We start from the raw sequence: 27,919 nt of genomic DNA, 5'->3' as shown, positions 1-27,919 counted from the left end.
GGCACTTCTAGTTGGCAAAACCCAATCTTGATATCAATAGAAGTTTTTATTCAACTAAGGACGGTACGTGTTCATAAAATTTTGGATCTCAGTATTAGTGCAAAATCAACAACAAAAAAATGGAGAACCATTGTGCGTGGCGTTATGCATAAAAAGAATGCATCGCGAGTTTTTTATGAAAAGAAGTTGTATCAACTTTTTTTTTATAGCTAGCCGGTCCTTTTAGTAAGTAGTAGATGTAAAATTTTTCATAGAATTCAGATATGCAATCGTTTTTTTTGTAGACCTCTTATTTTTTAAGTAATTTAAGTTTAAAAAAAGAAATTAAGTCGATTTTAAGGTACTAAAATGCAACAAAAAAAAGAAAGAAAATGGCCATTATGAACAAAAATAGTAAGATCTTTAATTTGACACCTTACTTTTTCAATTCTGTCAGGTAATTATTGAAAAAATCGATTTTTTTAAACCCACGAGAATAAAAACTTTGAACTCAATTTTATCATTTCACAAGTAAAAAAATATGGATTCATATATACCTTTAGAATCAGAAAAATATTACGAATCCATTGTAAGCAAAATTGAAAAAAAAAGTTTACAATATAGTATATAAACTACAATAAAAGGAATTATATGAAAATATCATATTATATTGTACAGGCAACGTCTTAACTCTTCAATTGAGTATAAAAATGGGAAGGGGGTATAGAGGGGGTAAAGAGGGGGTAAAAAAGGGAAGACGATAGTGTTGCCAGAACAAAAAATACAATTGGCTATTTTTTTATTTTTTTATTTTTTTACTTTTTTTCAATTTTGCTTACAATGGATTCGTAATATTTTTCTGATTCTAAAGGTATATATGAACCCATGTTTTTTATGTCTGTTTGAGAAAATATTTAGGTCTAAAGTTTTTATTAAACCGAGGTTAAAAAAATAGATTTTTTCAATAATTACTCAACAGAATTTTAAAAGTAAGGTGTCAAATTAAAGATCTTACTATTTTTGTTCTTACTGGCCATTTTCTTCTTTTATTTTGTTGCGTTTTAGTACCTTAAAACCGACTTAATTATTTTTTTTAAAAACTTAAATTACTTAAAAAATAAGAGGTCTACAAAAAAACCGATTGCATATCTGTATTCTATGAAAAATTTTACATCTACTACTTACTAAAAGAACCGGCTAGCTATAAAAAAAAAAGTTGATACACCTTCTTTACAGTTTTTGTGAAAAATGTCAATTAATTAAACTAGATGGATCTGGTTTTAAGATCATCATAATAATGATAATTTAAGTGTCAATGGATGTAAAATTTACGTGGGTATTATGAAAGGGGAAACATTATATGTTGCTATTAGGTTGCTATCTCCCCTGTAATTTAAACGCATGTAATATTCAATTACTTTTGTCAATAAATCCCTGATTATGAGAAAATCAGAAAGCTCATTAGTTTTGTAGTTGTTAAAAATTCGTTTTATAAAACATTTAATGAAGCTCTCTTTTGTTTAAATTGGGTATTGGGTTTTGAGGAAAAGCACCACATTATTTATGTTGACTACATATATAACATGGAATAAAAGTTGTCGTATTATAGCTTAAATTCTATCTAGATAATCTTACAAAATTATTCATGATATCGTAGCTGTCTATAGTGCCCTAGATAATGGGGATAGATGTCACTGCTTTCGGCCTACCTATTTTATTGACGTCAGAAAATATCCCCCCTTCCCTTTCTCTTTCCCCATTTTCCTTATTAAATTAAAAGTGGGTTAAATTAGCCAGTATACTTCTAATTTAACAAAACTGTATAAGTAAAAAAACTGACACACATACATCCTACCAATTTGGTATATACAAATCCCAGTAGAAATAATAAAATTTGACAAAATAAATTATGCAAGATACGCAAATTATAGACAGACACTCTTAAATACAAATACGCAGACCAATAAAATCTTATAAAAATTGTAGAAGATATACAAAATTTAAAATAGGGGTTCGGACAGAAAGACAGACACACACACAGAAATAAAGTTTTTAGATACATTTTTTATATGTCCTTTAGACTATGGAAAAATTTAATTAATGAAGAAAAAAAGAATATACTAAAAATTACGTAACTTAGACAAACGTTTGTTTGTTACTATGGTAACCTACGTGACTCATGTCAAATTTTGTAAGTGTACATGTTTACCCAAGGATAAAATAACTAATCTATAATACAAAGTAGAACGATGTCTGTCCGTCTGTCTGTCCGTCTGAAGCTTAAGATCTCGGTAACCGCTGAACCGAATGGGCTCTACTCTTCAGGGAATATACCTACTGGTCCTGTGGTGGTTTTAAGATATTTTATTGGGGGGTGGGACAGCCCCAACTCCCCCAAAAACAAAAAAATCCCCCCCCCCTTATTTTTTATTTTGCTCTGCTACAGGCTGCCGCAGGCTGCATTTTTTTTTTTTTTTTTTTTTTGTAACCTTTGTGGAAGGTTTCCACACTTTTTTTACTATCTCTTAAGGCAAAGCCCCTAGAGGCTAGGGGCGAAGCCGCTAGTTGACAAAATAGTATACATTTCCTACTATGATAAACAAAATCACCACTTCTAAGCATCAAATGATTGGTTAAAAAGTTCAAACACTACTTTTTCAGAACCAACTAATTAATATTAAATAAAAGTAAACAAAGTTTTAGAGTTAACGAATAAGATAACGCAAATTATGTCTTTAAGATCTTAATGGACAAATATTATATAGATTTATTTTTACACATACTGATTTAAACGATAGAATTCACAAACTAATTTATAATTTTGTTTTAAATGTAACCGCAGTGTTATCAATGGTTTACTACTGGATATTGCTTCGCTTTACAATTCTATCTCAATGGATGTAGGATATACGTGGATATTATGACAGGGAAAAATTGTTTTCAATTTTGCTTTCTAACATGGACATCGTTTATTCCAGTAGAAGAAATGGGGATGGTCTAAAGGGGATGGAAGATGGAAATCGTTATATTAGCCCTCTGCGTTTTTTCACTTTATTGAGAACACTAGCGGCTTCTCGCACCTAACCTCTAGGGGCTTTGCCCCATGAGGTAATTTAAAAAAAATTAAATTTAAGAAAAAAAAAATTTATTTCTGGTGCTGCCGCCAATAATTTATGTGAAGTTCCAAAGATTTTTTTTTTTTTGGGGGGGGGGGGTAAATTTTCATTTTTGGGGGGTTGGGGCTGTCCCACCCCCCCAAGAAATTAGGTTAAAACCACAACAGGACCAATAGGTATAAACCCTGAAGAGTAGAATCAGATCGGTTCAGTGGTTACTTAGATCTCAAGGGACAGACGGACGGACAGACAGACAGACAGACATCATTCTACTTTGCATATAGATGAAAATCTGGTGTAAAGATCCAAGTAATAATATATCCATTTTTTACTCTTGACTGGTTTTTAACAATAGATAGATACACTATAGACAAACAATTATATGTTTTGCATACCATTCGTGTATCGTCCCTTTTCCCTATCAAAGACGGACGGGACATTTGACTTCAATGTAATACTAACCTATAAACATCCTTAGACTTGAAATTAAAAATCAAATATCCTAAAACTATCCAAGGATATATGTAAAGCTATCCTAAAAGAGAGAACTTAATCATTAGTTTTCGAAATGTTAAGCTACAGACAAAAAACTTTACTACTTCATATAATAGGATACGGGTACCCAAAGGTTTGTTAACAAATTCTCTTATCTATTGTGAACTTTTATTAAGTTGGGCTAAACAAGCTATTCCAACCAGGATTCAAATCTACAGAGGGGTTATTTTGTTTATTTGAATTGGGGAGACTGTCACCAACATATTCTGAGACTTTTTTTAATGGTTCATTGAATTAAAAGAAAATATGATAATCTATATTATTAAGTCTATTAACTTTATCTAAAACATCAAAAATTCATTCAATAGAACGACGACGAAATATTCAAAATGACAAGGATCTAAAGGGAAAAGACAATGGCAACTGAGTTGATGTACACCCCCAATGATGAAAAACAAAATGACCCCTGCTGTAAATTACAAGTCTAACATTTGGACACCCAACGAACATGAAAATGTTATTATAAAATATATGAGACCAGTGTAATAAACAGCCCATTGTCCCCTCCCTACTTGCAAAAAGCAGTAAGTTTAAAACTAAGAACTTGAAATATTAGAAAAAATGCAAAACGTGAAAACGGTTAAAAAGCATTTAAGTTTATTAAATGTTCAACATGCCCTCTTGTTAGGGGAATCTACTGTAAAAATCAAACCTATCTATTATAACTTATAAGAAAATCTTAATCGTCTCGACAGACGGATTTATAGGGCTTTATTGTCTGTTGTATAATTGTATTATAAAATCATATGGAATTTTCCATGAATATTTATCAGGGCTCGGCAGCCCCCAAACTTTTGTCGTCTTGGCAAGGTTTTACAAAAAAAATTGCTGCTTTAATGCAATTGCATAGTTTAGAAAAATCCTTATAATAAAGTAACAGGATGTTCGTGTGTCTGTCTGTCTGTTTGTTGTTGTTGATTCTCTGAAGTTAGGACTCAGATGCACACGGAGACTGGAAGTGAGAATCCTTTGGCCAATCTTAAATTGGTAAGCTTCGCGCACAGCTGATTGTATTCTGTTACATTACAAGCTGACTCGCAATTCTCGTGGAAGCTACTCAATTATCGGGTTCTCCAAAAAAGGGAGCTTCTAATAGGTCCAGGGAAGGTTTATAACTATTTTAGAGGACCAAGAGAAATCGAACCTAGAAAAATTTACCCCCCCCCCCAAAAATGAAATTTTTTTATATATTTTAAAAATCTAAAATAAAAAATGGGGCTTTGAATTTAACTACCCCCTCCTCAAGTGCCCCTAGAGGCCTCTAGGGGCGTATCCGCTAATTGAAAATATGGCAGGCGCCGAGCCCACCAATTTAATTTATGCATAATAATAAGGAAGCATAATAATAATCGATTTAGTAATACTTGGATGTTGCAATAGATGTTCATGTACTCTGATAAAGTAATACTCACAACTGGCTAAAATAATGATACCCCTCAGCCTTTCTCTCCCTTATTACTGGATGAACGAACTGACCAATAAATTGTGTCCCTATTATTAAGCAATTGACGACAAATTTTCCATTGTCAATATATCCACGTATACTATATCCATTCTAAAAATACAGTTGTTTTTGGCCGCAATCTTGTAATGTAGCAAACCTGAAATTTAAACGACAATACGCACGTTCAAACATTTTTCAATTACGAAATTAGGTTTTTTATGTTTTAACATTTGAAATGTGCAACTTTAATAGATACTAGCTGCTGTGACCCTAGCATCTAGGGGCTATATATTCGAAGTTATGTGTAAGGGAAGAAAAATAGCTTAAAACCATACTCAGGATTTTTTTTACTTAAACATTAAATAGCCTAAAACCATCTCGGGACCTATAAGATTCATTGTAAAGGAGAACCATATCGTTTGGGTGGTTAGTGAGATCCTTCGCTACAGACAAAAAAAGCTTATTACTTTATATAATAGGATAGAATATATTGACAGGGCAAAATTTGTCGCCAATTTAGCTTGCTAATATGGACCTCGTTTAGGAGGAGAGGGTAATGGGTAAAGGGGGTGGATGGAGTGTTTCGTTATTTTAGCCAGCTGCGAGCATCACTTTATCAAAAGTAATAATAATTCTATTGCAATTTTCTGCATATTTGTAAATCACAAAATATACTAAGAAAAACATGGACAAAAGAAAGTTAGTTGAGAGAAAGAAAGAAAGAGGGAGGGAGGTTAAAGAGAAAGCAAGATCAAGAAACAGATATAAAATAAAGGTTCCAAGTCAAACGCAGGAGTCCCAAACGTCGGAGTGGACAAACGCAGGAGTGTTAAAATATTAATTTTATTAAGTATTTCTGTACAGATTAGGTTAGGTTAAGATATGAATGAACAAATAAGCCCCCCGTAGTGGGTTAGGCATTTAAAAACCTATAAGATGGTCTAAAATAGGTTAGGTTAGGTTAAGTGTCCACTCCGACGTTTGTCGTAGGACCAAAATAAAGATAGTGATTAAGGGAGAGAGAAAGAGATAGAGAGGGGGGGGGGGTGAGAGAGAGAGAAAGAGAGATAAATAAGTTTTCTCGTATTCATTTGAATCCGGTGGATAGGAACCGGTTCTCATGAATACGAAAAAAATATGTCTAGCATCGTATTATATCCAGTTTTCTACGAATATAGAAATGTACAATCATAAGATTAAAACTAGTTTTTTTAGCCCCGTGGTGCCGAAGGCATACGAGAAATAACTATTATTCATCTAATAGTATTTTAGACAAGTTTCTATTAAAATGGAAAAATAAAAGATAAAAACCAGTTTTATTAGCGTCGATGTGCAGAGGGGTGGTTATAAACCTTTCCTGGACCTACGAGAAGCTACATATTAAAGGAGAACCATATCGGTCCAGTGGTTAGTGAGAGCCTTCGGCACAGACATATAGTCACATAAAGAATCAACCTGTTACTTTAATATACGGATTTTCAGTTTTTAGCTTTTTTAGTGGACATACTCAGGAAGTAAGGGAGGGAACAATGGATCGAATATTTAATTTTTAAGAGTCTCAGACTTTGGGTACTGGCTTAAAGGGAATGTGCAAGAATTCAGCAGGTTCTGACTGACTTTGAGTACTAGCACATCAATGCCCCGCTAACTAGCTGAGTTAGTTTTGAATATAGCAGACAGAAAAATTTTTATTAGATGGCTGGTTTTAACAATTATTTTTCCAAGAAAATGTCATTTCATGTTTAGAAACTCTACTGTGATATTTATGTATTAAACAATCTAAGAACCCCTTGAATTTAGGTGTCTGTTAAAAATATATGAGAAGGGTTGACGAAGTTCTAAACACAATTTTTCTAGTGACTAATTACAGAATGTTTACTAAATTGTGATGTATTGGTAAATTAATTTTCAAGTAAATGATTTTTTCTTAGAACTAATTTTGTTCTATATTATATTACCATGATCCCTTTACAATTTTGGTAAATTTTCTGGATAAATCTGGTTTTCATTGCTTTTCAGCGAAAACTCTTAAATTGAATTAATTGCCCATTGTCCCCTCCCTTACTCCCTGGGACATACCACTTTTTAAAATAATCTCCCTTCTTCTAAAACATCCTGGAAGGGAGAATTTTGATGTTTGACATTCAAGTTTAAGAGTGACAAAAAACCGACAGTCCAAAAATGTACAAAAACTTTTTTAAAAATACAAGGTTAAAGGTTAGTATAGGAATATACATATTTGTGTAACTCGAGTAAAACCAACATGTACTGTACAAATTCAGTTCCTTAGTTTGCCTGTTATCGGTGACCATACGATTTATATTCTAGAAATTGATGTATAATTAATTGGATATTGCATCAGATTTTCGGGTACTCTTAATGAATTGGTACTTTCAGCTGGCTAATATAATAATATCCCCCTAGCCACCCGTATTACCCCGTGCTATACCCTCCTATTGAATGATGGAATTGAGAAATAAATAAGGTCTATAATAGCAACCTAAATTGATGACAAAATTAATTGAAAATGATTGCTAAAATCGAAATATATCTTCATGTCTTAGAATAGTGTAATTTTTTTAAAAATAGGTTGAAAAACATACTAACTTTAAAATATGACAAATTTTTCATCATTCTGACATCCACATATATTTTATCCATTATGCTAAAATGCGATGTGTCCCTTTTTAATCAGGTTTACCTTGTTTTTATATAATGATGGCTACACAATCAAGCAAATAATTTTGGGATCTGGTGCATTTTACGGTAATATTTAGCTGTATTATTTCCAAAAAGAATAAGAGCTTTAAATGTTGTAACTGCTAGACGGCTGAACATTTATCATGGCGAAAGGCATACAAAAAATCTGGCTGCCGAGAAAATTACATTTCCCTCTTGGCGATATCTATAATACAAAGTAGAACGATGTCTGTTTGTCTGTCTGTCTGTTTGTAGCGAAGGATCTCGCTAACCGCTGAACCGATCGGGTTCTCCTTTACAGGGTAGCTTCTCATAGGTCCCAGGAAGGTTTATAACTATTTTCTTAGGGGGTGGGACACCCCCAATCCCCCAAAAAATGAAAATTACCCCCCCCAAAAAAAAAAAAAATTCTTTTTAAAAATAAAATTAAAATAGTGGGGTCGACTACCCCCCCCCCCAAAAAAAAAAAAATGTAACCCCCCCCCAAAAAAAAAATTTCTTTTAAATCTAAAATACGAAAAATTGGTTTGATTAAACCTCTTGGGGGCGAAACCGCTAGTATTAGAATAAAACAATAGAGGGGGAAGAGGTTAAATAACTGTTTGTCCCCTTCCCGATGACCCTGTGCCGATTTTCAATTGGGTTTTTGAAAATCAACCAGTAGCGCTGAGAATATTAACACAGCCAAATCGTTACAAAAGAGAAGAAAGCAATTTGCTAGCAGACGAAAAAGGTCCTAACCGGGGGATCCAGGTAGTTGTCTTGTTTTACAGCTAAAGTATAGATATATCAGCTTTACGGATACACTGACGGACGGACGGATAAAGTGAATAATAGAGTAGCTTCGCTACTAAAATATGTATGCTCTAGCGATATGCGGAAGTCATGTGAGACGTCTATTATCCATCTCTTTTTTAGGGATTTCCTACCCACTCCTTCTCACATCCTTTCTTTTTAGACGTATTTTTATGACGTCATGCATGACACTTTCCGCATATTCGTGCTCTAATGAATGCTCTAAGTAACAAGTTAAAAATCAAAATACCAGCGTCATTATTTTTAAAATCGGCATAAAAAAAATATATATTTAAAGAAAAACATTTAATTTTCAATACAATTTATAAATCCAGAGATGCAGTTTTCACAAGGGGAAGCTTCTACATAGTCCTTGATGAGATAGCAGGTGCCCTGTTACAATGGATGTACTTTTACTTGGATCTTACAACAGATATTCATGTTCTATTATAAAATGTACTCTGTAGCGGGCTTTAATAACTATCCTCCTTCTCCCCCCCCCCCTTTACATCATCCTCTTCTCTCCTAATGGATAAACGGCCCGACCAATAAAAGCGGGTGGAAAATTGAAACCTAAATTGACGAAAATTTTTCTCCATTGATATCATCCACGTATAATATACATCCATTCCTGTGACTCTATCAAGCTGGCGTACTTGTATGTGTAGGCTTCACAATCAGCGCTAGAAAGATAAGATAAGATAAGATAAAATGAGATAGCAAGTGCCTTGTTGCTCAGTCAAGCTGGCATACTTGTAGGTGTAGGCTTTACAGTCAGGGCTAGAAAGATAAGATGAGATAGCAGGTGCCCATAGGCTATGTCTGGCTGGTGTACTTGTATGTGTAGGCTTTACAATCAGGGCTAGAAAGATAATATAAGATAGGATGAGATAGCAGGTGCCCTGTTGCTCAGTCAAGCTGGTGTACTTGTATGTGTAAACTTCACGATCAGGACTAGAAAGATAAGATAAGATAATATGAGATAGCAGGTGCCCATAGGCTCTGTCAAGCTGGCGTACTTGTAGGTGTAGGCTTCACAATTAGGGCTAGAAAGATAAGATAAGATAAGATAAGATGAGATAGCAGGTGCCAATAGGCTCTGTCAAGCTGGTGTACTTGTATGTGTAGGCTTCACAACCAGTGCTAGAAAGATAAGATAAGATAAGATAAGATGAGATAGCAGGTGTCCATAGGCTCTGTCAAGCTGGCGTACTTGTATGTGTAGGCTTCACAATCAGGGCTAGAAAGATAAGATAGGATAAGATGAGATAGCAGGTGCCCATAGGCTCTGTCAAGCTGGCGTACTTGTATGTGTAGGCTTCACAATCAGGGCTAGAAAGATAAGATAAGATAAGATGAGATAGCAGGTGCCCATAGGCTCTGTCAAGCTGGCATACTTGTATGTGTAGGCTTTACAGTCAGGGCTAGAAAGATAAGATAAGATAAGATGAGATAGCAGGTGCCCATAGGCTCTGTCAAGCTGGCATACTTGTATGTGTAGGCTTTACAGTCAGGGCTAGAAAAAAGATAACTTAACTGTACTTGTTTTTTAAGAACCAACCTCTCACAAATCCAAATAAACATTCCTGAGGCACTCCAGAAAATTGATTAAAGAAAAAAATATTTACAAAAGAATGAAAGCACGGATGGACCAAACGTTTAACTGTTGGTGATCCTTGTTTTAGATGTCCAAAGGGACATACACATGACGATAAAGCACTAAAAAAAAATTCATTTTTGGAAGAAGAGAAAACTATACAGGGTGTTTCAGAAGAAAAATGCGTTTTCCAGATTTAGGAAACAACCATAAGAAGTACAAAAAAATAAGTATATGTCCATATTCTCTATAAAAATATGCATCAAATTTGTTACAGGTGTTTTTTATAATATCTCTTAAAACAACAGGGCATTTTAGAGCTCAAAGAATTCAAAAGTGTGTATGTTATTTTATTCTTAAAGAATTTTATGCTATAATATTGAATTAAAATAATTTTTTACTTGAAAATAACATTATAACATAAACATCAAAATAATCTAATAATTACATTTAAAACTTAATTTGAAATGCTTTTTTTTAAAACAAAAAATAAATATTCTTTTTGATTGGATTTTAGTTCTTAGTTCCTCTTCTCCTTAATTCTTCATATTCGTTCCTCGCCCCTCCCCCTTTAATCTCTTAATTTTGATTGACAGATTATATGAGATCATCTTATAAAACATTAGTAATTAAAGAAAAAGCACTTTTTACTGACAATTTCAAACCATGATAACTTGCTTATTTTTAAATATATTGAAATGAAATAAAAAGTGACTTGTTATATTTGTCAATGCACTCAGTATTAATAGAGATTTTTTTCTAAAAATGACTTTGCCATAAAGAAAATATGTAAAAAATTTCATAGGGGGACATTGATTCAACCTTTTACTACTTTGATATTGTACTTTTGAAACAATATGTTGCAAAATATTCAAGTTATTTCAATCTAATTGATATCTCATATTCAACATCAGGCATTTTTCCTCAACATGTACCAATCAGTACAGCCACATTTTTAGAGATATCAAAAAACACCTTAAGTAAATGCAATGTACATTTTAACATAGAATATGGTTCTATAATCCATTTTTTCATATTCCTTCTGGTTGTTTCTCAGAACCGGAAAACGCAGTTTATTTTGAAACACTGTGTATGGCTTTTCATAAAGGCATAAGAAACAAGGACATAGCTTAGCATTAAAAGTTGACAACAGTTAGGGTGAGGAAAGAACAGTAAAACTGTTATTTATAACAGTAGAACTAACCCAATAAACGGTAAATTAAAATAGGATACAGTATGTTACTTGTTTACGTGAGCATACGGATATAGCTTAATCATACAGTACATTGAGTTTTTGTCTGCTTTGGTATACTTAAAGGTCAGCACTTTTTGGGCATAATTAATCTTGTTTTTCTAGTAGACAGATATTTTATATTACTATATCAACTTTGTACTATGTACATATATTACTGTGTCAAAAATCGTAAGGGTGGTGTCAAATTTTTTGAATGCGCTTTGCACAGTCACACCCATCTGGATAATCCTGCACGCCACTGTAACAAATATTAATTGAATTACCTTATTGAGCATTGGAACCAACATTCTATCTCAATGAGATCTTCCTTAGTTTCACCTAGAAACACAAGTATGATAGTAGCATGGACTGCAAAAATCAACATATTGGGCAGACGGACAAATGAACAAATATAGTTGGTAATATTTGAAAAATTTGGTCTTGAATTGAAATCAAACTTCTCCCTAATAGTATGAGGACATAATCCTAAATAATTTACACCAATATAATACTAGTTTTAATTCTTTTAAAAAGATTAAATTATGAAATAGGAATATTTTTTTTATTTTTTGTTAAGACAAGTTTGATTAGGTTAAGTTGGGTAAAGTGGAGCCCAACAGGGTAGAAGGGGTTAGTCATAAAAAAAATTGTGTTCGAAGGAAGAGTGAAGTTTTTTCTTCAGGCCTTCCCAACCCCTCATAATCTTTCTTCAAAAAATAATGGGACAGGGTACAAAACCCTTTTTTGTACCTGTATATCCATACTTGACCAAGTCCCAGGATACATGCTCAGACATGGCATGGCCACCTGTACCTGGGTACATGTTTACCTGTTTATCCATACTTGACCCAGGATACACACTCAGGCATGGTATGAACACCTGTGTACCTGTATATCCATACTTGACCAAGTCTCAGGATACACGCTCAGGCATGGCATGGCCACCTGGGTAAATGTGTATCTGTGTATCCATACTTGACCCAGGATACACACTCAGGCATGGTATGAACACCTGTGTACCTGTATATCCATACTTGACCAAGTCCCAGGATACACGCTCAGGCATGGCATGGCCACCACAGTCTTCACAATCAAGGAAACCTGATAACAGAATGTTCTTATTAGAGAGTAGCTTCGCGGGAATATAAAGGGACAAGACAATGGACAATAAATTTATGAGCATATCCATTATGATCCAAATTGCCATTCTAAAAATTTTTGTCGAAAAGTTTGGTCACTGCACAAATTTAACCAACTAATTGCCCAAGGACCCATATTTGTTACGACATCGAATGAGATATCATGGTTATAAATAAAAACTTTAAAACAAAAAAAAATTACTTGGTCGAGGTCTATGATGAAGAACGCAAAGCCAGTGGTCCAAAATAGGATCCTGAGTAATTTTTATTATATCTATCATTTAATATTATATGTTGGGTGGGCGGCTAATACAGAAAAGTTATTTCTAGTATAGCTTCGACACTGATTAATATTCTCTGGATTAAAACCGGTAATAAGCCTTACATACATTGTTTGGATTATAGCCAATTTTCCGCGAATATTAAAATAAAAATGACGTTGTGGTAATTACAGCCTTTCTTTGGTACAGCTTCACTAAATATATAAATTATTGAGTAGCTGCACTATTATTAGATAAAAAGATTACCTTGAATATAGAAACGGCATCACAACCAAATGTATAGAAACATTGGACAACACAGTATATTATAGAGTAGCTGCACTATTATTAAATAAAATATTTCCTTGAAAATAAAAACGGCATCACAACCAAATGTATAGAAACATTGGACAACACAGTATATTATAGAGTAGCTGCACTGTTATTAAATGAAAGATTTCCTTGAATATAGAAACGGCATCACACCCAAATGTATAGAAACATTGGACAACACAATCAATTCCATCAGATGCATCTGTATCCTAAACATTTTAATGTTTTTAAAATCAAATTAAATTTTTTCTACAATAGGATCGTTTCGTCTTCCCGTAACACATATGTCTGAACGTTTTTTTAGGCGTGTTAAAATTTTAAGAGATGTATTTGTCCTTATACAAAAATAAATGACGATTTCTAGTACGATATGACACAATCATCTCTATAAAAAAAAAGATTTAAAAAAGTTTGTATACCGTAATGGTTGGGGGGAGGCGTACCGTATCCTATGTATTAGAAATAAAGCCAAAAGGGTTCGAGGACAAACGTAGGAATGTAGATATTATTAATTTAATCAAGAATTTCATACAGGTTAGGTTAGATTAGGATACTATTATAGGCCCCCCGCAGGGGTTAGGCATTTAAAAAACCCATAAGATGTTGAAAAATAGGTTGGATTAGGTTATATGTATACTCCGTCGTTTGTCACTCCTACGTTGTTCCTAGGACCAACGATCTTAAGGGATAAGATAAAGGGCGATAAATTTGTTTAAATCCAAATGATGATACACAAAATTCTCCATCTGTAGATTATAATTAGTAGTTGAAACATTCGGACACTCTTTTTAATAAACCAAACAATCAAAACTTAAGAAAAGTCCCCAAAATTGTTAAACCATTGTTTAAGAAAGCGTTCATAAAACTTTGTGGACTAATGTAATAAACAGTCCAATGTCTCCTTCCTCCCTGTGGTTTTGTACCTGCATTATTACATCTGTTTTCTCATTGTACTCCCAAATTCTTCCTTCCATATTAACATTACAATTTGTAGCAAAAACATTTTTTATTATAAAAATAACAAACAAAGTTATAATCTTCATTATTTTATTATCTTCAACTAGTAATTGATTACTGTTAGAGTAAAAGGTTAAGAAAGAGATAAGTTTTTTTTATTAAATATTAGTTACCCCCTAGACCGAAAATGTACACATGCTATAAAAAGTATAAGGGTAAAATACAACTTAAATATTGATACTGAAATTAAGATTTATATTTGGTTGAAACCCCCCATATTTTTGTACATTTTAATAGATAATCTTTTTTATAAATAGTTGTAAAACTCAAGAAATATGTCAAAGGGTACACTAAAATTTTAGGCTATCAATAAGCACATAATCATTTTCTGTATTATCTTTTATACATAAGAACTAAAGTATTTTTTTAAAGCAAAACTTTTCTATAATTAGGGTCGGTCCGTCCGTCGGTCCGTCCGTCCGTAACGATTAGCTCTTTTTGTTAATTTAAGCATGTTAGAATTGTCCTATAGATTTCAAACTTTGCATGGTGATTCCTGTAGTAGTTAGGTACGATTTAGAAAGCAAAGCAACTCTATAATCGTTACCAGAATGTCCCTACGTCCATTTTTAACATGTTGATTTTTAACTTTTAAACGGCAAATTTTTATGTAATATAATTCCTCGATTGATCTGATTCTTTGAATACTGATTCCTAGGACAACAAAGTACAATGTTATAAGCAAAGCATCTCAATCTCTATAATCAAGTCGTAATAATGTAATTATGTCCCTAAACATTATCCTGTATTTAAACAGTTTTTTTAACAAATTTCCTGACAAGTTTTATCAACTTTTATACATTTGTATTCTGATCATTCAGTTATGACACTCTACAAGTGTTAATGTTCGCTTGTCCTCCCGTTTCAAAGCTTCTCCTATTTGGATGTTGTCAATATTGTTTAAATTTGCATTAATAATGTTACAGAATTAGGACGTTATATCATAAAAGAACAACCCACTCGATTTTGTATCCAGAAAATGTCAATGTTTTCGCGTGCATTTTGTCAAAAGCTTAAGATTTCAAGGTTTACAAGGTTTACCAAAGTCCTGGGATGGTTTTACGCTATTTAATTATTAGATTTGTGTCTTGGGATGGTTTCAGTCCACATTTCAGCTCCCTATTCCTTCGAATACAGAGGTCCTTCAGCTAGAGACACAGCCACTAGTAAATGGAAAAAAACATTTATGTGAAAAAAAATCTTTCGTAAATGTTGTAAATAAATTATTATTATTGTTGCTTTAGGCGAAGCCGCCGCTTGTGTTATAAAAAGTATTCCCTTTATAGTCCAATTGAAACATTTTAATTTATTTAATTGAATTGAGTGTTCGCTGAAAAACATAAATTTTCTGTATGATTTAAAGCAATTTAAGCAACATGATTAAATTATTTTTGTTTTTAATTTCCAAGTCTACCACTTTCATTTTTAGATTAACAAGGATGATAACATCCATAAAAGCGAAGCACTGAAACGGTAGGACAAACGGACATTAACATTTGTTTAGTGTCTGATTTGAATAATCAGAAAATACAGAAAATATAATCAGAATCACCATGCAAAGTTTGAAATCGATAGGACAATTCTAACATGCCTAAATTAACGAATAAAAGCTATCTATCTCGGACGGACGGACGGACGGACCGACCCTAATTATAGAAAAGCTTCGCTTTTAAAAAATTTAGTAAAGGAGAACTATCGGACCGGACGTCAGCGATATCTTAAGCTACATACAAGCATACATCCTGTTACTTAGATTTAATGATATTTTTTTTAAATTATGTTTATAATATGCTGGTTTATATCCTAACATTTTGTTGTAGTAGCGATGCTACTTTTGAAATACAAAATCTTTAAATGTGTACATTTACTTAGTATGATTGATTTCCGCTGGATTAAACCGGTTCTGGGCCATACCTATAAATGTATACAGAAAAAGAAAATTAAATTTGAAGCATACTATACTGTTTGCTGGCCCAGGCTTTTGAGCACCAATGGGGCTAACAAAACAGTACCATTTTCGGTCATAGTCTCTTTCGTGGCAACGCTCCTTAAGGGGCGATTCTTCGTTTTTTTATTTCTTTTATTTCTAGCCCCTGTGGGGGGCTCTAACCCTGCTGGGCCAATTGCCTAACCCTGTGGGATAATCACCTGACCAAATATAACCTAACCTAACTTAAAATAACGTATTAAAGGCCATTTTAAAAATACGACGAATCGCCCCTTAAGGGGCGTTGCCACCAAAGGGACTATTCCTCATTTTTCTATCTTCAGACAACTGTCTATAATGAAATCCGATAAATAAATATTTAATTTTAATAGTAATTGATTATTTTTATCTCGCATGTTGTTGACGTCATAACCTAAGAAAACAACATTTTAGTAATGTTATAAAAATTCGACTAAAAAATATATTAGTACCCAAAGTTTTAAACGTACGTTCTCTCATTTATTAGCAGAGAAACTGTAGGACTTTCATCAAATCTTGATTAGGTTGCAAGTCTAAAATTTTTCACCAACAAAATTTATCTATAGTTTTGTATTATCATAATTGACGTTTTATATTAACTGAGAGTTTTATTGTCTTATCCCTTAAGATCCCTGCTTACATATTAAAACAACTGAGATGGGTTCTTAAGAAAATTTGGGTCGTCTTCGTTCAATCAATCTTTGACTTGTCGTCTTCGTTCAATCAATCATTATTATGAAAATTAAAAAGATTTTGTGGCATCTACGCTTAATTCAAGAAACGACGACATTCAATAATTTAAGAATTAATGATAATGATAATAAAAAAGCAAGGGAGACACATTACCAAGCTACAAGAAGGAGAAATAGGAAGGTAGAGGGGCTATACAGCATTTATAATGTTTATTTATTTACATATTAAAACAACTGGTCGATAACTTTCTGGAAACCTTAGAATAACAATAAGATTTTTTTTGATTTTTATTAACTAAACCTTTTTAGATATAAAAATACTCCACTTCTTATGACTAAATTCGTACTTGAGTACTTACATGACTCAGTGAGGACGTTAAATCAACCGTAGATAAGGTAAAGTAATAAAAATTAGGATCAACTGCAGTTCACGGTAAAATATTCCTGGTAACAAATATTTCCAAAAATCTATAAATTTTAAAGGCTGCTAGCTGCCAAACGTCTGAACGTACAGATCATGCCTGCATACTGTTTAAGCGGGTTAATCTAGAATAATCTAGAATCGCCATAAATCAATAATGCATAATCATCTCGCAGTGCAGAGAAATGCGCGTTTTTTCTTCTGTGAAGCTTTCCCTGTGCATCATTGGATCTAGGCTATTCCAGATTATTTGTAGGCCTTATTTATGCCGCTTAAAATGATGTGTGCATATGATCTGTACGTTCAGCCGGTTAGCAGCTAGCAGCCTTTCAAATTCCTTGATTTTTGGAAATATTCGTTACCAGGAATATTTTACCGTGAACTACAGTTGATCCAAAAATTATGTTTGAAGTAAATGATCTCATTAACGGCTAGGCTGGCTGAGTTAAACGTTACATATAGTTTCTTATAGATCATTTACGAAACTAAATTAAAAAGTCTGGTGTCACTTTAAAACATGCGGATTTTTTATTTTTTTGGGAACAAATTTTTTAATAATAAAATTTTTCTATTTATCTGACTCCTATTACAACAAGGTACAATGTTATATGCGAAGTGTGTCCTTAAACTTTTCCTGTATTTTTTTTAAATTTTGTCCAAAACTATTCATTTCTATTCTACTTATTCAGTTCTGACACTCTACAAGTGTTAATGTTTGTTTGTCCTACCGTTTTAGAGCTTCGCTTTTATGTATGTTGTCATCTTGATCTTCAAAATTAATTTAAAGTCCTAACTATAAGAATATAGACAGCTTAGTAGTGTGTATATTTTATGTAACAGTTATGTTTCAATATTTGACCCAATGTTTAATATTAACGTTTATTATTCTTTGGTTCAACAACTTAACATTTTGATTAGTTGGTTCAATAAATTCAACCACTAATTGTAATCTATAGATGGGTAATTTTGTGTATCATCATTTGGGATGTACATCAATTTATCGGCCATTGTCTTCTTCCTGATTTGTTTGTTATTCCTTAAGTAAAAGAGATATGTACATTTTAGTAAACATTTATAATTATTTATGGCTGGTTTTGGGCTTCTAATACAACTATCAAAGACAAATAAACCTTAAACTGTTTAACCTTTAGGGTGGGGAAAGGGGTCCAACTTTTAAGGGTTAATTACAAAACATTCACATCAACGTTCATATACAGAAATTTAGCTTATAACAATACATTTAAAATATATAAAAATAATGATAATTACCTATGTTACTGCTGTGTAAAATGAAACAGTGGCTACACTCTTAGAAGCCTCTATGTGCAGTGCACTCACAAGGGAGGAGAGAGGTTGAAAGGAAACTATAACTTACGATTTAATGTAATAAAATAAGGAATTTGCGCAGGGGAAATTTCTCTTTGGAGGTTGAAAGAACCCTACCCCAAAATAGTTATAAACCTCCCATATCAGTCTAACGGTTAGCGAGATCTTAAGGTTCATACAAACACATTTACAATAATCATCCTGTTTCTTTTATGTAGGGATAATATCAAAGACAGTTCATTCATGTTTAGATTTCTAGAATGTAAAAGGGAATGAGGAGTTATCATAGTGATAAATATGACTTGGCCGCTTGGGAAACCTCCTGAACACTTTTATACTTTCTTAGGGTAAGTTTCTTCGATATTTGTCAGCGAGAGAGGGGGGCAATAGGCTGTTTATTGCACTGGTGCCCAAAGTTTAATAATAACGTTTTCTTATTCGGTGGCTTAACGACATTTGGAACTTTTACTGAATTTTGATTGGATCGTTTATTAATTTGAGTGTTTAAACTTTTTAATCACTGATTTTAATCTACAGTAATTTTTTGTGTCATCATTGGGGTTTTACATCAATTTATCGGACATTGTCTTATCCCTTTGAATCCCTGATATCTGTTGAATTTTGGGGGGGAAAAGGGTTGTTGATTATACTTTTACGGTATAAAACAGTTGTTGGACATTATATAAAAGTTTAATTTTATGTAATATTCTTTTGTGAACAAGGATGACAACATCCTTAAGTGGCGAAGCACAAAACATTTGTGAAACGAAAACGGACAAAATAGTAGAAAATCAAAAAACCCTCATAAAATATTTATATATATACAGATTTACGGACTGGCAGAAAGAGTAATTTAATTGCGGAGAAATTCAGTTCCGAACTATATAAACTAACCCAACCTGAAACAGTTAGGGAGTTGAATCCATTTTTATAGAAGCAGAAATATAATCTATGATTATGGTTTGGACCCTCTAAAACTGTAATCTACCTTTCCACTTTCACCTCTCTTGGTGAAGATATCTTCAACGTCGATACGATTTTTGAAATGTAAGATTCTACTTTCCCTTCTCTTGGTGAATATATATTCAACGCCGATACGCTTTTTGAAATGTAAGATTCCACTTTCCCCTCTCTTGGTGAAGATATCTTCAACGCCGATACGATTTTTGAAATTTAAGATTCCACTTTTGCCTCTCTTGGTGAAGATATCTTCAACAAGAGAGACAAAAGTGGAATCTTATATTTCAAAAATCGTATCGGCGTTGAAGATATCTTTACCAAGAGAGGGGAAAGTGGAAGGGTAGATTACAGTTTTAGAGGGTCCAAACCATAATCATAGATTATATTTCTGCTTCTATAAAAATGGATTCAACTCCCTAACTGTGAAATAAAGTAATAAACAAAAAAAACTGCCCCCCCCCCCCCATTCCATTTATTTTGGATTTATTTCAAAATAAAAGGTGATGGTCTGGTCATCAGACTTAACCAGCTGTACAGGTGTAAAAGCGACTTATAATTTTAGGATATTATTACTGTATGTTCTACCATTTACCTTGGCCGTTGGTCCTGATATTCAGGTAGTGAAACTGTAAACAGATAGATAGATACAACCTGTGAAAGTCATCAAATTTTATTGGTAAAACTTTTAAAGGATGTTTGTCTGTCTGCTTGTACTAGTGAAGGATCTCAATAACCGCTGAACCGATATGGTTCTCTTTTAAAGATTCATATAGGTCCAGGAAAGTGTTATAACAAACTAAGGGGAGGGTACCTTCACCTTCCCAAGAAAAATATATATCTTTCTCTTCCTTTAAATTTTTATAGAGGCCTCCAGTGCTTATCAACATTTAGATTTAAGGTTAGGGGCGATGATTCTATTTAGCAAGATATATTTTCCAGAGAAAGTGTGGACAATGGGCTGTTTTATACACTAGTCCTTAAAGTGTTCACACGTGTCAACCACTAGTTTTAATCTAAAGAAGGGTAATTTTGTGTATCATCATTAGGGATGAACATGAATTTATAGGCATTTGTCTCATCCCTTTAAATCCCTGTATATTTTCTTTTAAATGTGTTAATATCAGGCGAAAACAAGTTTAGTAAACCGTCTCCTGGAAGATGTTTTTGCAAGGAAGAAACTTTTTCCTAAGGTATAGTTAGTTATCGCATCGTGTTTTAGACAGATTTTTGCGGATTTTTAAATGATAAGATTGAAACCTGTTTTGTTAGCCTCCAGGTGCAAAAGGACCAGGCTAACTAAACTAGTATTAATCTTATGATTTTTAGATTATTATTTGTTGATAATTGTCTGTAATTCGATGTATACATGTTTTTTCATTATGGCTGAGAGGCGTTTATAATCCACCGGATATTAATCGGTTCCCAATTCATACTGGAATAGTTATTTCTCGCATCGCATTATAAACAGCTTTCTGCGGATATAGAATTAAAAGATTAAAACCAGTTTTTTTAGCCCCGAGGTGCCGAAGGCACGGGCTAAAAAAACTGGATTTAAACTTAAGATTGTACATTTTTATATTCGTAGAAAGCTGGATATAATATCATGCTAGACATATTTTTTTTCGTATGGATGATAACCGGTTCCTATCCACCGGATTCGAATGAATACGAGAAAATTTATTAAATTTTTTTTTAAATACTCATTTTTTTGTAGCTAAACTACTCTACAACTATAGAGTGTCTGTTAATCTGTACGTCATTTTGTTGAAGTTGTCTATATATCTTTCCAGTATGGCTTGGATTAGAACCAGTTCCCAGCCATACTAAAAAATTATGTATATCATCATTCATCATATTGAAAAAGTTTTCCACGAATATTAAAATAAAAATCATAAAATTAAGCCCGGGCCTTATGCAAGACTATAATAACTATAAATAACTATTTTTTATTTTTGTCTTGAAATTTATGAAATGATAAACTATCCCGGGTAAAAAAAGTATTATCGTTTTTATGTAAGAGGCTATTTACTGTAAAAATACCTTCATTTTATCCAAAAATGCTTTGGTTATAATAATAAGTTAAGTGTTCAGGAAGAAGAAAAAATAGTAATAGAAATGAGTTTAAACATAAGGTAATTGAACAAAACAATTTCGATGCTCAAGAAAGTGTCATGTGTGAAGTCATAAAAATACATTTAACCCTTTACAGTCGGGACCCTTGCCGCACCTTATTATCTTAGTTCCTATTAGAGCTAGAGGGCTAAAAATTTTTGTGCAATTCCCCTGTTTGGTAATAAATTTCCGACCTTAATTAAGTCAAAGTCAATTTTCGCTTCATTAACCCTTTTATTTAACAACCTTTGTTTCTAGGTCCTTTTTTCTGAAAAATTTCAAACGGCTGTAATTTTCTTTTTTTTTGAAGCTAGAAGAACAATTTTTTTTGCAGAAAATGTTCATCTTTATGTAAATTTTATATTATAAATATCAAATATAAATTTCAGCGGCCGCAGCTGTACTTGGCAGCTGCCAGCCGCCGCAGTCGGCGGTCGGCGGGAAAACGGCGGCGGATCTTTATAAAATTTCAATACGTTATGTGGACATTTTTTATGTGGACAAAATTTGAAGCCTCTAAGTAAAAAGTTGCGGCCACTGGAGCCTTTTAAAGATTTCTGGAGACCTGGAGGATCAGGACCTGCAGGATCATACCTGGAACCTGAAATTGACTTGAACACCTGTATTTCATATGAGGATGTACTACTAGAGGATATTTTAGTATTTTGGCAAGATAAAATGCTTTGTTTAAGTCAAAATATTTTTGCTCTTTACCTGTTTAACCCTGCCGTGTTTGCTGACATCCTGTGACCGCCAGGATGGAGATATTCAAAAAATTCTAACTCACAGTTATGTGTCATACCCACACTTAAAAAGTCACGCAGTTTGGGCTCTTTATCTTTTACATACAGAAAATGAGATAAAAAACCGTTAGGGGTTAAAAAGGAGGGATGAGCGGAGAAGTGGGAAAGGAATTATCTAAGAAAGAGATGGATAATAAGCGTATTTTTATGACGTCACACATGCACTTCATAAATTTCTATTATATTTTCAATTTTAACTTTAGCCAACTTCAATAGCAAACTATTTTTTACAAAGCCAGGCGATTTTTTTCATTTAAGGCTAAATTGTTTATATCCTGAAAATGTTATGAATTTAAATGTTCTTGTTTATATAATTTGGAAGGGAGGAGACACTGTAATTTGTATTTGAATCCACAGTTTTATAAATACATTCTCTTGTTCATTGACCAAAAAAATGTATGTACTTTCATTTAATCTTGGATTGGATGATTCAAACTAGCAACTAATAATCTTAATAAAGAAAAATGGTAATTATGTTAATCATCAATTGAGATGTATCTAAATTTAGCGTCCATTATTTTATCCCTTGAGATCTCTTGTTTAGGTATATAGATATGGATCTAAGTAGAGGAAGATTCTCAATGTCTGGAAAAATGAAAATTACCTGGACAGATCAAAGGTAAAAAAAAGGCAGGACTGGCAGCCTGAATGTATCTGCGGATTATTAATAAGATTGGATTCTTTCTCTTAAGACAAAAATAATAAGTGGCGATTTTTACTTTAAAAAGCTTTATGTCTTGTGGTGATTTAAGCTTTATCTGCTTTTTCCTTCCTTCCCTAGAGGCTAGAGTTGAAGCAGCTAGTCTAAACTATAATGTAAAAATGGGTTTATTCTTGAAGCAAAATATCTCGAAAAAGGTTTGTATTAGAACTAAGGGGTACCTTCTATTTGTATTTAGATATTTCCCTTTGCCTGATATTACCTTATAAATATATTTATAACCGGTTAAGAATGTCGTCATCCATGTTTTAATTTCAGAATTGGGTGGGATCCAACATTCTATGAGAATATGGAGGTTGTCTATCTTCCCTTCTCTAAGGTACTTCAAGTATAGCAATTAATAAAAGATTTAGGTATGTCTGATTGTCTTTATGACTGCACGTCTCCCCATAACAAATAACATAACTGAAATAGTTGAATAGACAATGACTTTTTTATTTTTTTAAGGAGAGTGTTCTTTAATGCCTTTGCATTTGCTATTAAAGGCATAATATATAAGTTCTACATGTTACATCATACTTTATTTATACGATATTTTTAAGGATTGGTCTCCAGATGTATTTTTACACAATGGACTCTCAGATCATTTCATGCAAACAAAGGTGAGATTTTTAGAAGATGTATCCATGTTTTAATACATCCACCCATTAGACTATCAATTTATTAATCAATTTATTTATACATCCATAAATCCATACATTAATCCATCCATCAATGTATATATCAAACCATCCATCCACCTATTTATCCATCCATCCATCAATCCATCCACCATTCCATCCATTAATCTATCTATCAATCCAACAATTTATCCATTTATTTATCCATCTATCCAGCTATTCATCCATCCTGCTAGTTATCCATCCATCTTTCATATATCCATCCATCTATTTATTTATGCAACCATCCATCTATCATATATTCATCCATCTATTTATTTATGCAACCATCCATCTATCTATCTAGCTTAATATCTGTATATATATCTAGGTTGGAATGTTAACCTATCAAGGAGATATAAACTATGAGATCTCTGTGCACAGTATATCTGCCTGTACACCAAATTTAAACCTGGCACCCTGGGGCCTACAGGTCATAGTATAGCCTACTAACAATGGATCTGAAGGGATAAGACAATGAATGATAAATTAGTGTACAAAATTGTTTATTCAGAACATATTACTCCTTTTGTAGATTTAAAATCAATGGAAGAAAAATTTTAGCACAGCTAGTTTCTACCAATCAATCATAACATTAAAAAATGGAGAAAAGATTTTATAAAAATTTTATGGATTTTATGTTTAATTTAGAGTCCCATTACCCCATGCTTACTAATTCAGTGTAATAAAGAATAATAAGTATAACTTAAATATATTATATTGTATTTGGAAGAATATGAATTCTATTTTCAGATTTGTAGTTTAAAATTTGGATCTTGGATTAATACCCAGTATGAAGTGGAGTACAGGCTTCCCAAAAGAGATCAAATAGGTGATAAACTGATTATATGAATATTTAAAATCTATATTTTATTGTGTCTTATCTCATTTTTATTCTTGTTTTGTTTAGTTTTAGAAGATTTTATTGGCACGGGGTGGAAAATAGTAAATACTTCTGGTAGACTTCAATCAATCAATAACCCACTAGCAAAGGTAATAAGATAAGATATTCTTGGTACAGATTAGAAAAAAAGTTAATATATCTGGCAGACTTTAATCAATCAATAACCCACTAGCCAAGATAAAGATATTGTTGGTACAGGTTTCAAAATAGTAAATACATCTGGTAGACTACAATCAATCAATAACCCACTAGCAAAGGTAATAAGATAAGATATTGTTAGTAAAGGTTGAAACATAGTAAATACTTCTGGTAGACTTCAATCAATCAATAACCCACTAGCAAAGATAATAAAATAAGATACTATTAGTACAGGTTTCAAAATAGTAAATTCATCTGGTAGACTTCAATCAATCAATAACCCACTAGCCAAGGTAAAGATATTGATGGTACAGGTTTCAAAATAGTAAATATTTCTGGTAGACTTAAATCAATCAATAACCCACTAGCAAAGGTAATAAGATAAGATATTGTTAGTACAGGTTTGAAAATAGTAAATACTTCTGGTAGACTTCAATCAATCAATAACCCTATAGCCAAGGTAATAAGATAAGATATTGTAGGTACAGGTTAGAAAATAGTAAATACTTCTGATTTACTTAAATCAATCAATAACCCATTAGCAAAGGTAATGAGATATGATATTGTTAGTACAGGTTAGAAAGTAGTAAATATTTCTGGTAGACTTCAATCAATCAATAACCCACTAGCCAAGGTAATAAGATAAGATATTCTTGGAACACATCTTGAATACTACATAAATATTTTAATATCTTTGCTATCTTTAAATGTAACCAAACTTGTTAAAATTTATATATTTTTGTAGGAGCCAGTTCATTTAGTGGTGTTTGATATAACATTTCAACGTCAAGATCATTATGATGCTGGAAAGGGAATTCATATGAAACCTAAGGTATAATTCTATGTTTATCCATGTCTTTTTGTCGGAACGAAGTCCCAATAGGCTCTGTGACAACTTATATTTCGAGCAACCTAACCTATTGTTAAGAACAAACAATACTGGATCCTCAAAGTTAAAATTTAGGTAGTTGAATGCATAAAACTTTTGAATCGTCAGCTATAAAAAAAATTTGAATTATTAATCAAAAACATATTATACATTCAATAAGACATGAAGACAAAGAATCAAAATTAAATCGCGCCTTGCTTAAAATGCTCACAAATTCTGCTGCGGTGTCCCCTTGGGGTTTTCAATCGCGGGGAAGAAAAGGGGAAAGGTACAAGACCCGCGCAAATCTGCGGGAGGGATACATTTGAGAAAATGCGGTTCTCTGATTGGAGGGGAGCTAACCGGCCTGAATAAGCCAATGACTCCATGTGACATGCAAAGCATCATTGCATTTACTAATTATATATACATATTAGCGATAAATATTAAAATATATCTCACCACATAAATCAATAAAAGATTTCAACAAAACCCCTTTGCTTGCCAATTCACTTTTTATCTATCTATCTTTATCTCTTTAAACCATTTTGTTTTACTAATAGTTTATTTAACTATTTAAAAATTTACATATATCTTATAATTTCATACATTTTTTTTATTTTAGATAAATGAAACAGAATATGAGCTTTAGTATTTAAATGTTACCTTTTATAAAAAAAAAGTAATGTACTATTGTCAATTATTAATGTAAAAACTATAAATTTGTGATTGATTAATTAAATTGGTGTCTCTGAAATAAATATTATTTAAAACATTAAGATAACTACATTATTATACATTATTATAAAAATACATACAATTTATCCAATTTTACACATTATTCCAATTTTAGCATTGGCTTCATAATATAATAGCAATTAATCAATAAGAGTTTTAAAACAAAAGTTCAAGAAATGTAAAAAGCATGCCAAGAAAGTTAGCAGTCTCACTATTCAAATTAAAACAAAAAAGTGAAAATATTGGGTGGTTATAAAATTATATTAGGTTTCTAGGGTTTTTATAATGCAACACTTAAAAAAATCAAGGATATTAAGTGATGAGACATTGGACAATAAATTGATGAAAACAAAAATTAAAAAGTTTGGTTACTAATAAGTTATTGAAATTGTATAAGTATGATAATATAGGTGAGAATAGTTGATAACATGGCTGTCAGTGTGCTCTTCTCCACAGTAAAGAATCCTCCTCCTAATATTAAGTAACAATTATATAAAGAATTAAAATGACTGTCTTTCTATATGTCTGTATGTACTATACGATATCAATAATTGCTGTTTAAACAAATGCTGTTTTAGCTATAATTTCTCCTAAGGGTAATAGAAACAGCCAACCATTGTTTAACAAATATTCAATCTAGGAGTGATTCTAGGTATAAAGAAACCATAATTCAACATGATTTTATAATAAAAAGGCCTGTAGTATGTAGAAAATTTTACTCTTGTTAATGGGGTTTAGCCCTATTTCTATTTAGTCAAACATTTAATAAGAAAAGTTTTGCAAAATTATGTAGATTTTAAAGAAAAGAAATTGTTACTATTCCTGAGATAGGGCCAAGATTTGCAATCTTGAAGGCTTTTTCTTTGAACTTGAACACTTCTGTCATATTTTTGCAGCTTATATACGCATCCTTGTTATGTAGTTTCTTATAAATAAATATAACAAAATATCAGAGAATGTTTAAAGGCATATATTTGGAGTTAATGTTTGTCTGGAGAAAAACTACCCTATAATTAATCACTTATGCCTGATATGATTTACTCAAATGCAATGCTAGATATTCTACTGGAAAATGTATAAAATTGATTAATGAAATGTTCTGTGGAAAACAACTTTCAACTACTTTCTAGCTCTTTGGGCTCTCATTGAAAAAAAATATTATATTCAAGTAACATTTTGTTAAAACACACATTTCCATGATTAATGTCCACGAACTCAATATACAATTAATAATATGCTCTGTTTACAGATATAGTCTTTATTTTTTTATATTTCTCAAATTTAATCTTATTTACTAGAAAACTGTCCTGATGTGCTTTATCAGCCAGCTGTTGTACAATAGAGTACATTGCATCCACTTTGAATACACACATTGTGATGTAGAAGGTCATGCAACCAACTGGGATAAGCAGATACAGGTACCCCAAATCTGGATCAGATTT

The 27,919-nt window shown here is 32.3% G+C and overlaps 3 protein-coding genes across 6 annotated transcripts in view; 2 read left to right on the top strand and 1 right to left on the bottom strand.

Annotated features, from left to right (window-relative positions):
* The window catches only part of LOC145325787 (chitin deacetylase 7-like), a 181,914-nt gene that overhangs the window by 18,326 nt on the left and 135,669 nt on the right, over positions 1-27,919 (top strand). The window lies entirely within an intron of this gene.
* LOC145325346 (uncharacterized) lies at positions 8,831-14,226 on the bottom strand. 2 transcript variants are annotated; one of them, XM_080168345.1, is made up of 8 exons: positions 14,076-14,215; positions 13,335-13,361; positions 13,087-13,140; positions 12,762-12,813; positions 12,441-12,521; positions 11,705-11,759; positions 9,225-9,272; positions 8,831-8,986 (listed from the first exon to the last, which is right to left on the bottom strand). In XM_080168345.1, the coding sequence occupies exons 1-8, from the start codon at positions 14,193-14,195 to the stop codon at positions 8,896-8,898; spliced, it is 528 nt and encodes a 175-aa protein (XP_080024471.1). In that variant the 5' UTR covers positions 14,196-14,215; the 3' UTR covers positions 8,831-8,895. The 2 variants fall into 2 exon arrangements, with proteins under 2 accessions (XP_080024471.1, XP_080024472.1); XM_080168346.1 differs by lacking the exon at positions 13,087-13,140 and having other exon boundaries at positions 12,762-12,815; positions 13,283-13,361; positions 14,076-14,226.
* On the top strand, positions 21,630-26,515 carry LOC145325789 (neuronal acetylcholine receptor subunit alpha-5-like). Its single transcript, XM_080168750.1, has 9 exons — positions 21,630-21,666; positions 22,994-23,068; positions 23,429-23,489; positions 23,713-23,772; positions 24,161-24,262; positions 24,583-24,661; positions 24,740-24,822; positions 25,617-25,703; positions 26,365-26,515. Exons 1-9 carry the CDS (start codon positions 21,650-21,652, stop codon positions 26,389-26,391), a joined length of 591 nt encoding a protein of 196 aa, XP_080024876.1. The 5' UTR covers positions 21,630-21,649; the 3' UTR covers positions 26,392-26,515.

Source organism: Acartia tonsa, chromosome 8 (genome assembly GCF_053477335.1).
Source record: "Acartia tonsa isolate MP-2025a chromosome 8, ASM5347733v1, whole genome shotgun sequence".
NCBI lineage: Eukaryota > Metazoa > Arthropoda > Copepoda > Calanoida > Acartiidae > Acartia > Acartia tonsa.
The sequence above is the reverse complement of the archived record's forward strand: the minus strand, read 5'-3'. Positions and strand labels throughout refer to the sequence as shown.